Consider the following 14,865-nt stretch of genomic DNA (forward strand, 5'->3'; position numbering starts at 1 on the left):
TACAGATGGACACGTAATTGGATTGCGTAATTGATTGCTTGGATTACAGATGGACCGGTAATTTGACATGTAGTTTGATTGATGGACAATTAATTGCTCTGAGTTATAAAAATAGTACATTAGGCGCAAAAAAGCTTTTTGATAGAAAAAAAAGACATCAGGAAAGAGGTTTATGTTAGCCCTTTCCATTCTGGAAACCCCTGCAGAACCCCTTCATCACCCCTGCAGAAAAATACGTAAGGACGATCTTAACAAAAGCAACAAAAAGCAATACATTTTCTTGATGAGGGATAAAGAAAATTTCTTGATGAAACAAATTGGAGAGAAAAATAAGTTTGAATGTTTTAAAAATGTGAAAGTCTTTTTTGAGGTAAATAATGAAGGGTCGCATATTATTTATCATTTTCTCTGTTTTTCTCCAAGTACGAGTGTTTTAAATGTACAAAATTATTCGTACATGTATCTCAATTCTAATTGTTACAAATCTCATCAAATGGTAGCACGGAGGGAAGATATGGCCTGAAAAAAAATTCCAGGGAAACGTAACAAAAATACCTCTTTGAAACATTTATCAGCATTTTTTGAGTTTCCAAACTCCGTTAAGTCTGCTGTATCAAAATTTTATATTACAATGCTACAAACGAGGATTCCGAAATGTCTATTAATAACGGTACAATGGCAAAAATAAATTCAAAATATCTCAGAAATGAAGACCAAGATAAAAGTACTGTTTTTCCCATTTTTCACAATTGGATCGCCATCTGTTGAATTTCGAGGATGACAATTCAATAACGTGAGAAATCTGTTCTAGCCGTGAATGATTACTCAGTGATGAAGATGGGCCGTAGTGTGCTAAAACCCTTCCTTCCTTTGAGCAAAATACCTCTTTTTCCGAATCAGCTATTATGGACATGAACTATTCTTCCTCGGAGGTCTTCAAATATTGGCTATGAAATCATAGTGTATAAATTCTTCTAGGATGATTCTTGTATAATTTTAATACATTCTTAGTTTTTAGAGTTCTGGTGTATATGTGTACTATTATTATTTTAAAATTCTCAATTGTGTTTTCAGAAAGTGCAGCTGATGATAACGGTGGTGGATTATGATCGCATTGGAACATCGGATCCCATTGGGAAGGTGGTCTTGGGATGCAATGCGAGTGGAACTGAACTCCGTCACTGGATGGACATGCTTGCGTCCCCACGTCGACCAATTGCACAATGGCATTCGCTCAAAGACCCGGAGGAAGGACAAGACAATTAATCTACCTTCCTCTTTTCGTCTAGGTGAGTCAAAGTGTACACTGTTAGAAATATTCCGGGAAAATATAATTAAGGGACAATTTATTTGTTATTTTACCATGTTCAATCAAAATAATCATAAAAATGACTGTATTCAAACTGTTAACTATGAGAAAAATCGTTTACTGACTTTCTTAATTGTTTATCCCCTTCAAAAAGGGGTTCGAAAATCTGTTCTAACTACTGATGCATCGGACTCGATATTTCTCTGTTGAATGAATTAAGTTTTTGCATTCTTTTCAGAATGGTAAAAAAAAGAGAGATCTCTCATTCATATGCGTACTCATATATAAAATATACGTACATATACCTACTCATCTATAAAACGTAAAAAGAAATGTCTGGGCTTTTATAGAGCACCATGAATAATGCTTGCAAACGATTTTGAAGAATAATGCTTATATCATAAAAATGATTGTATTCAAACTGTTGAGAAAAATCATTTACTGACTTTCTTAATTGTTTATCTCCTTCAAAAAGGTGTCTGAAAATCTATTCTAAAAATTACTGATGCATCGAGCTTGTTATTTCTCTATTGAATGAATTAAGTTTTTGCATTCTTTTCAGAATGGTAAAAAAAGAGAGATCTCTCATTCATATACGTACTCATATATAAAATATATAAAATATATAATATTTATAATATATAATATTTATAATATATGTTAAATAAAAATAAAAATTTAGCTATCAGTTTCTTCCTACATAAAAACCTGCATCACATTAGTTTTTGAAGACGAAAACGAAACAGAGGTAAATATGATGCGAAATATTATTAATAATTATTACATAATTAGCATAAGTTATGATATTTTTATTCTTAATTTCGCAGTGTCTAAGAAGGAAAGGATAGATTTCTATTTCTTATTTAAATTTTATGTCTAAAAGTATATTCCTTACAAATACGCCCTTAATGATTATGCAAAGTAAAAAAAAATATTAAATGCATATTAAATTTGGTCAGAATGCATATAAACTAAACAGAAACATTGATTAAAAATAAATAAGAATATTATAGTGTTTGATTTAGATATTAACTGGATGAAAAATGAATAAAAATATTTCACACATTTTGATTTGGTATAAACTTGATGCAAAGTAGATAAAAGCGTTCTATGTATTTTGATTTCGATACAAACTTGATGCAAAATAAAAATAAGAAACTTTTATATTCCTTTTGCATGTGATATATATTCACACCACTCGGAAAAAAAGAATTTCTATACCTTAATCCAAGCTTATAACATTTTATGTTCAGTAGTAATTTCCTTAGCAATAACTCCCTAAACAATTATGCTAAATAAAAAGTAAATTATTTGCTTTTTAAGTTTGGTATAACATTAATGTGAAATATATGATAACTTAACCGAGACATTGACTCAAAATGAAAATGTTACAGTCATTTGGAATTGATATAAGCTTGATGCAAAATAAATAATAATACTTTACTCGTTTAAAATTTGGTATAAACTTGGTTTGAAGCATATTAAAATGTTCTATGCAATTTGATTTTGGTGCAAACTTGGTGCAAAGTAAGTAAAATATTTATTTTCTTCTTGTATGTAATATTAACTTTTTCTTTAAATTTCAGAACACTCGAAGGGAATTTCTATACCTTGATCCTAGCTTATAACATTTTATGTCCAGTAGTAAATTCCTTAGAATTGCGCTCTAAACAATTACGTAAAATAAAAAGTGAATTATTTGCATTTTAAAAATGGTATAACATTATTGTAAAGTACATGAAAACTAAACCGAAACATTGATTCAAAATAAATAAAAATGTTACAGTCATTGGGAATTAGATATAAACTTGACGCAAAATATATAATAATATTTTACTCGTTTTAAATTTGGTGGTATAAATTTTATTTAAAGCATATTAAAATGTTCTATGTAATATGATTTTGGTGCAAACTTGGTGCAAAATAAATTAAAATATTTATTTTCTTTTTGCATGTGATATTAACTTTTTCTTTATATTTCACAGAAGTCGAAGGGAATTTCTATGCCTTGATCCAAGTTTATAACATTTTACGTCCAGTAGTAATTTCCTCAGCATTGCACCTTAAGCAATTATGTAAAATAAAAAGGGAATAATTTGCATTTTAAAAATGGTGTAACATTAATGCAAAGCACATCAAAACTAAGCAGAAACATTGATTCAAAATAAATAAAAATGTTTTAGTCATTTGGAATTAGATATAAACTTGATGCAAGATAAATAATAATATTGTACTCGTTTTAAATTTGGTGGTATAAATTTGATTTAAAGCATATTAAAATGTTCTATGAAATTTGATTTTGGTGCAAACTTGATGCAAAATAAATATAATATTTATTTTCTTTTTTCATGCGATAATAACAGAAAGGCTCCTGTGTATTTGCAGGCAGTGTGTCCCCTGATGAAGTACTGTTCTGCAAAAACACAATTATATTTTATTTTTATTTATTTTTATTATTAAGTAATTTTGTGTTTTTACTAATTTTTTTTTGTATTTCAGAGCACTCGAAGGGAATTTCTATACCTTATCCAAGCACAACATTCCAGATACATCAAATTTCGGATTTTGTCTCCATGACCTAAAAAAATAAACTCGTGTGTGTCCAAAAATATCTAGAAATATGTATACATAAATATATAGGGTTGAACGTAGGTTTGTAAATAGCTAATAGCTATATACATGCTTTCACATTGACACTTGTCTTCGAAATGCTGTATGTATTGTAACAATTATGTATTTATTATAGTTATAATTATGTATTATTTCAAAAAAAAAGTTTTATTAAGTTTATTCGCTGTAGATGAAATGCAAATCAAAGTGTGGTTGTAATTAGGTGTGAATTCTAAAAATTTTAATAATGTTGCATATCACATGTATAAGTCTAAAGTTGGAAAAATTTTATCGTAATCTTTAGGAAAAAAATGTTGTGAAGTGATATTTATAGACAGTTTCTGCAATGCAAGACTAACTCTGGGGGTTTGTAATTGGTTCCTTTGATGTTCTATTTACAAATTCTGGACTGTTAAGAAAAGAAATTCGAATGCAATACGATTGGATATTTGTCTTTCATAAACAGTGATTATCGTTTGCGCGTTTATATTCACAACTATTGTTCACGTGGTGTTTGTATTCACAATTATCGTTTGCGTGACATTTGTTATCACAGCACTTAAAATTTTTATTTTTCGAAAAAATTAGTTTAGTTCGCTTTTTAAAAATTTCCTTAAAATGATTCGTAATTTTATTTTATTTTAAAAACCTGTTTCACTATTGTCCTTTGCACTATTTCTTTTCCTATAAATAGCGCCGAGTTCTATAATGAAATAAAATTGGTCGCGTGTCGTGGGTTTAAAAATGTCTTTTAATTTATTTCATGCATATCAGTTTCGTTCGTGAATATGTGCATTTGTTCAGTGTTCATGCTTACGCCGTGTTCTCTTATTTCTAATATCACATTATATTCAAATTTTAAAAAAAAACAAGCAAATCAAAAACAACGAACGTGAACCAATTTATCTTGTAAAGTTTTCACGCAATTCTTCAATCTTATAAAAAATATTTATATCTAATCAATTCTTAGAGTACATAATACTGTAAAATAAACTATCACGTGATAAACATGGGGCTGCACCTTTGTAGACCAAGTGCTAGGGCTAACAGAGTGTGTTATGCAGTCTATGTAGATTACAAAAAATACTCCGAGTAATTGAGAAAACACGAAAATTTTTATAAATTGCGAAAACAGTCAGGCATTGTTCGACAAAATTTAGACGAAAAAAATTTTTTAAACTTGAAAGAGTTACTATGCTCTGACGTACATAACGGAATCTTGTGGTTAGATGGCTGCCTACGATTTACTCTTAATTTTAGCTCTAGCCTATTCCTAATGTTCCATGCGTCTGGATTTGTCGCAGCCCTGGAAAAGGCTATAATCCAGCCTTTTTTCTTCTATTAAAACATTACTAGTTTATGTAGGAATATTTCGAAAAGTGAAATTCGAATTGGTAGTGTTTATTCAATTAAAAGAAATCGGGCGAATTAGAAATAACGAGAGCAAAAATTTTGCATCGTGAAGTTACGCACGGCATGTTCTAACTTTTTCTCTTTATGACAAAACTATATTCTCAAATATTCTATGATATTATTAAATTAAACATAGCATGTGTATTCAATGCATTTTTTGCTTTTCTTACTGTCTTTTGCCATTGTATATGAATATATTATTAAAAGAATAAATGAGTGGGAAAAATTTTTCTTTTTCGAAGTTTACAAGTGGAAATATATTTTATGATGGAATTGAATAAAAGATATCTGTTTCTAATATAACAAACTGTGATTATAGTACTTAATGTTTTAACCCACTGAATGCATCAGTGTTTGAGATCATAATTGTGTGAATATTACTATGGAACTCTCTTGTTGATATTTTCTGTTGGTAAATCACAAATAAAGTAACATCCATGATTAATCCTCATTTTTCTGTGTTTTTATTTCCAAATTTCAAGTAAATAAATCTTTTTTATAGCTACCAGCTCCTAAATTCAAAGTATTTGTTTGAAATTCTGCATCGATATATCGATATTTTTCGATATGTCGTAAGATTTATTTCAAGTAAACACATCTTTTTCTAAGGCTACCGCTTCTTAAATTCAAAATATTTTTTGAAATTCTGCATCGATATATCGATATTTTTTCGATACATCGATATTTTTTAAGGCTAATTAAGACTTTTTTAAGGCTAGAATTTTTTGAAATTCTACGTCAATATAAAAAAAAATTAAGAAACACTTTAAAAAATTCCGGATTAAATTTCAGTAAGAAGTACCGTTACTCAGATGCCGTAAAATCTATGTTTACCGGTACATGCTATAGAACAAAAAATCTGATATATCATAGTTTTTACAGTAAAATCACTGAATCACTTTTCAATAAGTATTATTTTATAATAATTCAAGGTAAAAACGGATTTTATGGATCATGCACCCTAAGTGTCGGTACTTCTTACCGTAATTTGATTCGGAATGTTTATGGAGTTCGTCAAAATTAGATTTCAGTTGAAAATCACTTTTTAATCCATAAAATGCCTTACTTGTATGGGGCAAAATTAAGAAATTTCGCTATCGGCCCCTCTACAGTTAACATTTTTGATACTGGCAACTCTTTTAAAGATTAAAATTTTTAAATAAGTTAAAAATTGTTGCTTTAATAATATAAGGCATTTCTCTTAAACCTTTTCTAAAATTTGGTAAACAAGAAAACTTTCACTATTAAAATGAGGAAAAGTTTTAAGAATCAAGCGTGGAATAATATCATTTTTAGAATATTTTTACTAATTCCACATTTATTAAAAAATAATAATAATAATAACAATAAAATGCGCATTTCCAAAGAAAAAAGTAATGATCGAGTGACAATTATCATACAACTTGACATTTGTTACATTTAGTTAGCGTGTAGCCTTTAACGACCATTAATTTTGCCCTATGTTTGTACTGGTATCTTATTTGAAAAGCAAAGTTTAAATTTTAAGGTTAAAATTATTACGAAAATAAGCCGTTTATAGCAGTGGTTTCCAGTAAGTGTACTTCGTGGGAAATCGGAAGGGTACCAAGAATTAGGAAAACAAAGTAATGCTTTTGAATTCAGTTATTATATAGATATCCAATCAATGATCCAATTTTTATTTATTTTTTGAAATTGTTTTAATAAAAGGCCAGGGAGGAAAATAAATTTTTAAGGGTATATAGTAATTTTCTAGTAAAAATAAATTAGATTAATATGAAGGCTATGTATTGTGTTAGTATGTATTTCTCATCTAAACTTTCAACTCAAAATAAAAAAAATAAAAATTTCACAATGCCGAAATATGTTTTCCTGATTACCATTTCCAAGTTTATAAGAGTTCGCTTTCAATTTAACGAAAATTGTAATCCAGCCTATTTCAACCTCCTCTCCTCTCAACTACTACTTTGGTTGGGGGGGGGGGGAAGGAAGAAGGAATTTTTTTCCTTTTTTTATTATCGGTCTGCTCTACATTTTTACACTACTGAGAAACGGTGCTGTACTGCTAATAAAGATTTCATCAACAGTACAGCAATTATTAAAATTTCAGAAACCATTTATATCATCCATGTCGATTAAATCTACTGACAAATTTCGACATAGAAAGAAAGAATAAAACGGTGGTTGGAGGGAGGCAGCGTACCCAACCTTACATTTAAAGTTGCCCAACAACCGGTTCACAACTGACGCATAGTTAGTCTACGGAAAGAACTCTCCCCGCCACAAAGTCTGAGGCCGTCTGCTGCTATGGAAACAAGAATAGCGCATTTCAAGGAGGGTAGCTTCTCTTCACACTAGGGCTAACACAATTGACAGAAGAAAAATATTCCCTTTCTCTCTCCGACGCGAACCAAAAAAATGCCCTAAATAATGACCCCACACCCCTACTTGAAATAATGATACCTAGTTACCATAGTCACCACCACGGGTCCTGAAGAATGGATAGGGGAGTTGTTACTTTAGGCGAACTATACCTCCTGGCCATCACTTTGCTTCTTATACACATGCTCTGGATCTTAGTGCATGACAAACAATTCGTAGTTCAAGAACGAATTTAACTTCAACGTAAAATCATCACAGTTTTACATAAAGTTAGTGAATGGATACAAGGAAACTGGTAAACAATTTGTAGTCCAAAAATTTTATTTGACATTATTTTGAAATATTTTACTTTAAAATACAGATGTAGTGAACAGATTCCGATGTTAATAAATAATCTATTTTGCTACATATATTTGTTCTGTTAAAGAAAATAGTTTTATTAAAATAGTTTGTTATTGCTTTTTCTGAAATGCTTCAAGACCACTTGAGCATCGTTTTCCAAAGGCAAACATTGATTTGGGTTTTTAAAATTTGCACTGAAAATTGGTTTGCAAAAATACAGTTGAATGATAGGAATGTCGGAAAGACAAGAGCATTCTGCGATGCGTCGAAGCTTTGCACAGTTTTTCATATCATAGAATCACTGGATCTGCAACACCTATAAAAGATTTCAAATCAGTATTTATGTTTAATTACAATTTAAGTATCTAATAGCAAGTGATATATTTAACTAGCTGAATACCCGTTCCTTATACGGGGTAAAACGAAGAAAATAATCAATAAATCAGTATGGAATAACACTACAAAATCAAGCATGAAACTGAAAGACATATGCCAGGTAGCTTTGCGTTATTGGATTAAGCAAAACACGTTTATTTATAGTACATACCCTTTAAAACAAAGATTAATTGTATTCAGTATTTTTTGGGGTGAGGTTATTGCATGAAGCTACAATCAATTGCATGAAGCTACAACAAATTTGCAACAATCAAGCATTTTTTTCAGTACTCACCCATTTCGAAGAGCCCTAAAAAACTCTGCACGCAGTATCAATATTAAAACTGCACAGTATTGATGCAATTTTGATAGGTACCAAATACACCAATATACACCGAAGAGCCATTACATTATGACCACCCTCCATCTAAAACAATGGGCTCGCCCAGGTTTTCATGCTTTATCGCCCAGGAACAATGTTTTCATAGGACACATTGGGACCCATAATCCTCATAGAACAATCCCTGACGCCTGTAAGCTACTTGAACATAGTTGCAGACCAGGTTTACCCGTTCATGGCAACATTTTTCCTGCGGGGGATGGTGTTTACCAACAGGATAATGCGCCATGTCATAAGGGTCGAATCGTCATGGATTGGTTCAATGAACATTCCAGTGACTTTCAAGTCATGTCTTGGCCCCCAAATTCACCTGACTTTAATCCACTAGAGCATTTGTGGTCCTACTTGAAAACCAAATTCGTGCTGCCACGCTATGATGAGGAATGCCACGCTAATGTGCTGCCACGCTAATGTGAGGGAATTGCGGGACCAGTTGGTGAGAGCTTGTTACCAGATACCTCAAACTACCTATCAGCATCTTGTGGAATCAATGCCACAGCGGGTGCTTGCAGTTTTGAGGGCTAAAGGTGATCACTTTTAAAGAGAATGAGCAGTATTCCTTCTTTAATTTTGCTTTATTGTATAAAGTTTATTTTTTAATTTGAATTGATTGCTATTATCAAAATTAATTAAGCATCATAGACTTCAAAAATGGTATGGCGATGTTTTAATTTTCTCCAAGACGAATTAGAATCTTCAGTCATTAATTTTGATTTTTAGAACATTGCTTACTTTTTTTTTATTCAATTAGCATCTATTATCAAAATTAATTAAGCATCATTGGATGCAATACTTGTTAAGTGATTTTTTACGTTACTCTTAAATGAATTTGTGTCATTTACCCATTAACATTAATTTTACTTTTTAGTTCATAGCTTATATTTTTGCTTCAAGTAGTGAAAGAATTAATTAAGCATCGTTAACTACAATATTTGTGAGGTGAAGTTTTACAGTTTTTCAAAATTACTTAGCTCTTCTTCTTCTTTTCAGTACATAGCTTGTTTTTTTTTATGTCAAGTAATAGATATTACTGAAATTAATCAAACATTATTGGCGCCATTTGTATTTAAGTACGTAACTTATTATTTTTTAATTACAAATATCGCTGACTTTATTCAGCTTTATAGAAACATTTTCTAAAGCTATCTATAAACTAAATCTGCGTAGATTGTTTTAGAAATACTAATGCTCTGGCAAAACTATGTATGCTACAGCGATTACTGTGATCATTGAGTTTATCTGAAATAACTAACGGAAGATTAAATATTAAAGAACGTGTGATATAAAACCCTATTTTTAATGAGAGCTATAAGCTTGAAAACGTCATTAATGTTATCGTTAAAATGTAGGAAAAACAGAATCGTCTAAAGTTTAATTTTTTATCAATGACCGGTTTTAAGTAATGATTTCCCTTTTTTAAACGTCTCTTTCGAAAGTTCTAATTGAAATTTTTGAACGAATTTGAGAATCGGAGTGTAAAATTTCTATTCTCACTCACTGTCACGTGTAACGTGTCACTGCAGCGTGTTCGAAACGCGAGCGTAAACGGTTCTGGTGTTACATATGACACACACAACAAACTCTTCCTTTTATAATTATAGATTAATTATTAAGATATTAGGTAACGATAAATACATTAGCTTTCATAGACACTTAATTATACTTTGAAGAACTTTTCTTAAAGGTTTTTATTACAAGAAGTAATGTTATCAGACTATATTTAGCATGAGCCATTTAAATTTTACGATACTATGACTAACTTTCGTTCACTTCTTATTATTAAAGTACATTATATATGCTCATTTTTGAGAATTTTTAGCGCCTTTGTTTGAACAGTTTAATTTACACGTAATTTTAATGCGTTGTTTATTTTTAATTTTAAAAGCAGAATACTTTTAAAGACTCATTGTGTTATATCAATCAATATTCCAAACGATTTTTGCTTCATTGCACTCATGAAAAAAGAAAATAATGAAGAAAGAAGCAAACCAACTAATTGGCGAATTAGTGAAAATGAGAATTAGAGAATCAGCACTTCAGCATTCACCTATCGATAAATTGGAGAATCAGACAATAGCCGAATGGCGAATAAATGAACTCGCTTTCTGGTGAATCGAAAAATCAGTATATTAGAGCATCAGAGAATCAGCTAACTCATTAAGACATAATTAATCTGAAAAAATTTGCAATTTAACAATCGACAGTATTTGTTATTATTTTTCCTGTTAGTTGTAAAATAATGGTTAGTACAACCGAGACTGAGTTTGATCGCAACCGTTTGTATACAAATACAGTCTTGCTAATTACCAAAATTTAATTTAACAGAACATCTTATCTCAAGCAAACCAGAGGGTGCTACTAACCTCATAAAAAACAAACAAATCTTTCCTGTTGCATAACATATTAAATTTCCAAATTAAGAAATGTGTTCTAGTTGCCTTGGCAACAAAAAGAATGAGATAAATCATATTTAGGAATTTAAGTGATATTTTAATGATGTGACGGATGTTATTTTTACTGTATATTTGGGAGGTCTTCTTTTGGAAAGAAAAAGATCTGTCATTTGTTTTTCACCTGCGACGCACTAGACCAAATTAAGATTAGACATTAAACATGATTTTTAGCCATGAAATGGCAAACTTGATTTCGATGTAGTAAAGAACAGTTGTGCTTTTGTAATTATTAAATGCAATACATTAAATATTTCTTAAATAAAACAATGGTTGTGTGTATGTGTTTTAAAATATCTTTTCTACTTGAGAGTTTAATCTCTTTTAATTGATTTTACACAGTCCAGTCACATTAATGTGACCACCTGTCAAAAGCCAGAATAACCACCTTTGGCAGAGCGGACCGCTACGAGACGTACAGGAAGAAAGTCAATTAGGTTTCTGAAAGTGTTCACTGGGATGTTGAGCCATGCCGACTCCAGTGCCGTGGCCAGCTGAGCTAGATTACGCGGTTGAGGATCCATGGCACGAGCAACCCGATCGAGGTGGTCCCACAGATTCTCGATTGGGTTTAAATCCGGTGAGTTATCCGGCCAGGGGAGTACGGTAAATTCATCCTGGTGCTCTTCGAACCACGCACATGCACTGCGAGCTGTATGACACCTCGCATTGTCCTGGTGGTAGATGCCATCATTCTGAGGAAAAATCATCTGTATGTAGGGGTGGACATGGTCCGCATGGACAGATACGTACTTGTACTGATCCATCGTGCCTTCCACAATGATGAGTGCACCCAGTGAATGCCAGGAAAACATTCCCCAAACCATAACGCTCTCTCTTCCAGCCTGCAGCTTTCCGGCAATTGTTGCAGGGTGTTGCTTTCAGACGTTTCACGCCATATACGCCAACGTCCATCTGTCCCATAGAGCATAAAATGTGATTCATCGGAGAAAGCCACCTGTTTTCACTCTGTGGACGTCCAGTTGTGGTACTGGCGTGCAAATTCCAGCCTTCGTCACCGATGAACAGCAGTCAGTATGGGTGCATTAACCAGGCGTCTGCTGCGGAGGCCCATGCGCAGCAACGTTCGCTGAACAGTTGTTGAGGATACACTCTTGGTAGCCCCTTGGTTCATCTGGACGGTCAGTTGCTCAACAGTTGCACGTCTATTCGTCTGAACGCATCTCCGTAGCCTTCATTCGTCTCTGCCATCTTTGGCCCGTGGTGCACCACATGTGCCACGCCGCTTGTTTTGTATAGTGCCATTTTGCCATGCACGGTATACTTTTAGCACGGCGGTAAGCGAACAGTTCACAAAATCAGTCGTTTCCGAAATGCTTCCACCCTTGGCCCGAAAGCCAATAATCATGCCCTTTTGGACGTCGGATAAATCGCTACATTTCTGCATTGCGCCAACGACTGAAATGCTTTTCGATGCCCTAGGACATCCAATATATACACTACACTGTAATGTGCTGCCACCTACACTCTGTGATTGGTTATTTCACTTTGACGTCAAAAGTAGGTGGTGGTCACATTAATGTGACTGGACTGTGTATTATTATAACACAGCAGTAAAGTTGCATAGGTAATTTTTTATTTTATTTCATTTTCTATCCGTCTTTGAACAGCCGACCCAATTTTGGGTTTACGACTACTAATGTTCAACTCCGTGGTCTTGTAATTTTGAACCAATCCAGAAGACAAGGAAACTCCTGGATCAGTACCCCCAGAGGTACTGATTCGTTATGGTAACCTGGAGGACTTTGCGACTCGACAGATTTGACGTGCATCAGCCACCATTTACTACACGGGGGTCTTCGGCCGGCGGGAATCGAACCCACAAGCTCTTGGACATGGGCCCAGCGCCCTATCGTCCAGGCTATCCCGGGCCTTGCATAAGTAATTATTAAAAACGTCGTTTAGTTATGAAAATGCTAATAGCTCAAGTTGTATTTCTTCTTAGATTTTTTACAGCTAAATTGAAAAATGCCAATAATTTTTGATCGTGAAAAATCTCTTTTCATAAATTGGCTTTGTCATTATAAAAACGGAGTTAATTATAAAGGGTGGCTCACAGCTTAAGCCATACTTTACACTAAGGGCGTATCAAATCTAATCAAAGCAACATTGCTTTTGTGATAGTCTTTAGTATATTGAGACAACCTTCCTTATACATGACAGTAAAATGGAGATATATACTGAAAATAATCAACCAGGAAATAGAAGTTTTGAGAACTAGTCTCTTTCTAATCCTGTTTTCCTTGGAGATATAGTAATTGGATTTACCAGAACCATTACATGTACTCGGTAACTACATTTTTTTATTATATGTCCATAAACCTCATGCTACTCTGAGAAAGAACATTTCTCAAGCGGTATTAGGCGGCAAAATATATAATACAATAAAATCATACACTTAACTCATTCATAATAAAAATCTTTTAACAGAGTTGTAGTTTGAACAATAAATAGGTAAAAAAAAAGTAAAACTAGTTAGAATTTTAATTGTATACTTGCAAGTAAAACATCGTAGGTAAATAGAGGCATTTGTCAATGCGGATGCCAATCAGGTTCGACAAACACGCGTGGTGTTGCTTAGAAGTATTTTCTATTTAAATCCGATTTAAATCGCATGATTAGGTATAATTTCCAATGGGATACCTGCAAATGACATCGTGTGGGTATCTCGATCCTGATTGGTTGTTGAAACAAAGCAAAAATGGATCATGGTTACAATAAAATGCATAAACAAATTATAAATCTAAGTTAAGTAAAATACGTAGACGAAAAGGAATTATATTTTAACAAACTTGATGTGCGATATGGCTCTATATTTAATTAACTTCACCTTAATTAACATTCTAACTTATGTGGAGAAATCTAGCTCAGTTTTAACGCCCCATTTTGCATATAAATGATCAGCTGGCGCTGACGTCATAGGTCACATGTATGGGTATTGTGATCTTCTTCTTGAAATGCAAGCACACAATTGGGTATACTATAGCCTACGTCACAGATCGTGTTATTCCTACTAAATTTAACTAGTAAACAGCATTTTCTGCGAACCTGATTTCTAGCAACAAGTAAAAGCATCAAACGAAGTGTCTTGTTTATAAGTCGCTACTCGCCAGGTTGGAATTATATTAGTCTAGTTCCTTTGGAAATAATTTATATTGTTGTTTTGCCGAAGTTTATGAATTTAGTAAACATATTTAAAACTCAGTTTATTAATTAAACTAAAAGGTAAATGTTATTCCTAGTAAGTGGAAGTAGTTGTGCTTTTTTCATATTATACCCAATTATCGATTTTAAAAAATAATAATGAAATGGAATTATACTTACTTATTTATTATATTTTAAATACTATCTTAGCTTTAAATACAAAACTTGTACTTTATACTAAAAACTACAAATAAATAAAAAGATACTGAAGGCTTTTTTATGAATAAATAATGAATTCAGCTTGCACGCTAGTGGCAAGTTCTCATCAAAAATTAACCCCATAATGTCTTTTTTTTATTATAAGGTTTATTTAGACAACTTTTTTCCAAAAGAATTTCACGTTTATTGCTTCAAATTGCTATAAAAAGAAATCGACTTTC

At 32.2% G+C, this 14,865-nt stretch overlaps 2 protein-coding genes across 7 annotated transcripts in view; one reads left to right on the forward strand and one right to left on the reverse strand.

The window, feature by feature from the left end:
- LOC147806295 (synaptotagmin 1-like) overlaps positions 1-5,783 on the forward strand; it is a 69,554-nt gene extending 63,771 nt beyond the window's left edge. For all 4 annotated transcript variants that reach the window (XM_087169118.1, XM_087169120.1, XM_087169119.1 and 1 more), the window contains exons 9-10: positions 1,075-1,289; positions 3,809-5,783. In XM_087169118.1, the coding sequence (XP_087025244.1) occupies positions 1,075-1,266 (192 nt within the window). In that variant the 3' untranslated portion in view covers positions 1,267-1,289; positions 3,809-5,783. The remainder of the gene's footprint in view (positions 1-1,074; positions 1,290-3,808) is intronic.
- Positions 5,784-7,996: 2,213 nt separating this feature from the next.
- LOC107449338 (retinal degeneration A) overlaps positions 7,997-14,865 on the reverse strand; it is a 91,953-nt gene continuing 85,084 nt past the window's right edge. For all 3 annotated transcript variants that reach the window (XM_087169122.1, XM_087169121.1, XM_087169123.1), the window contains one exon: positions 7,997-8,351. In XM_087169122.1, the coding sequence (XP_087025248.1) occupies positions 8,326-8,351 (26 nt within the window). In that variant the 3' untranslated portion in view covers positions 7,997-8,325. The remainder of the gene's footprint in view (positions 8,352-14,865) is intronic.

This window comes from Parasteatoda tepidariorum, chromosome 8 (assembly GCF_982258835.1).
Source record: "Parasteatoda tepidariorum strain Cologne lab strain chromosome 8, Ptep-v5.0, whole genome shotgun sequence".
NCBI lineage: Eukaryota > Metazoa > Arthropoda > Arachnida > Araneae > Theridiidae > Parasteatoda > Parasteatoda tepidariorum.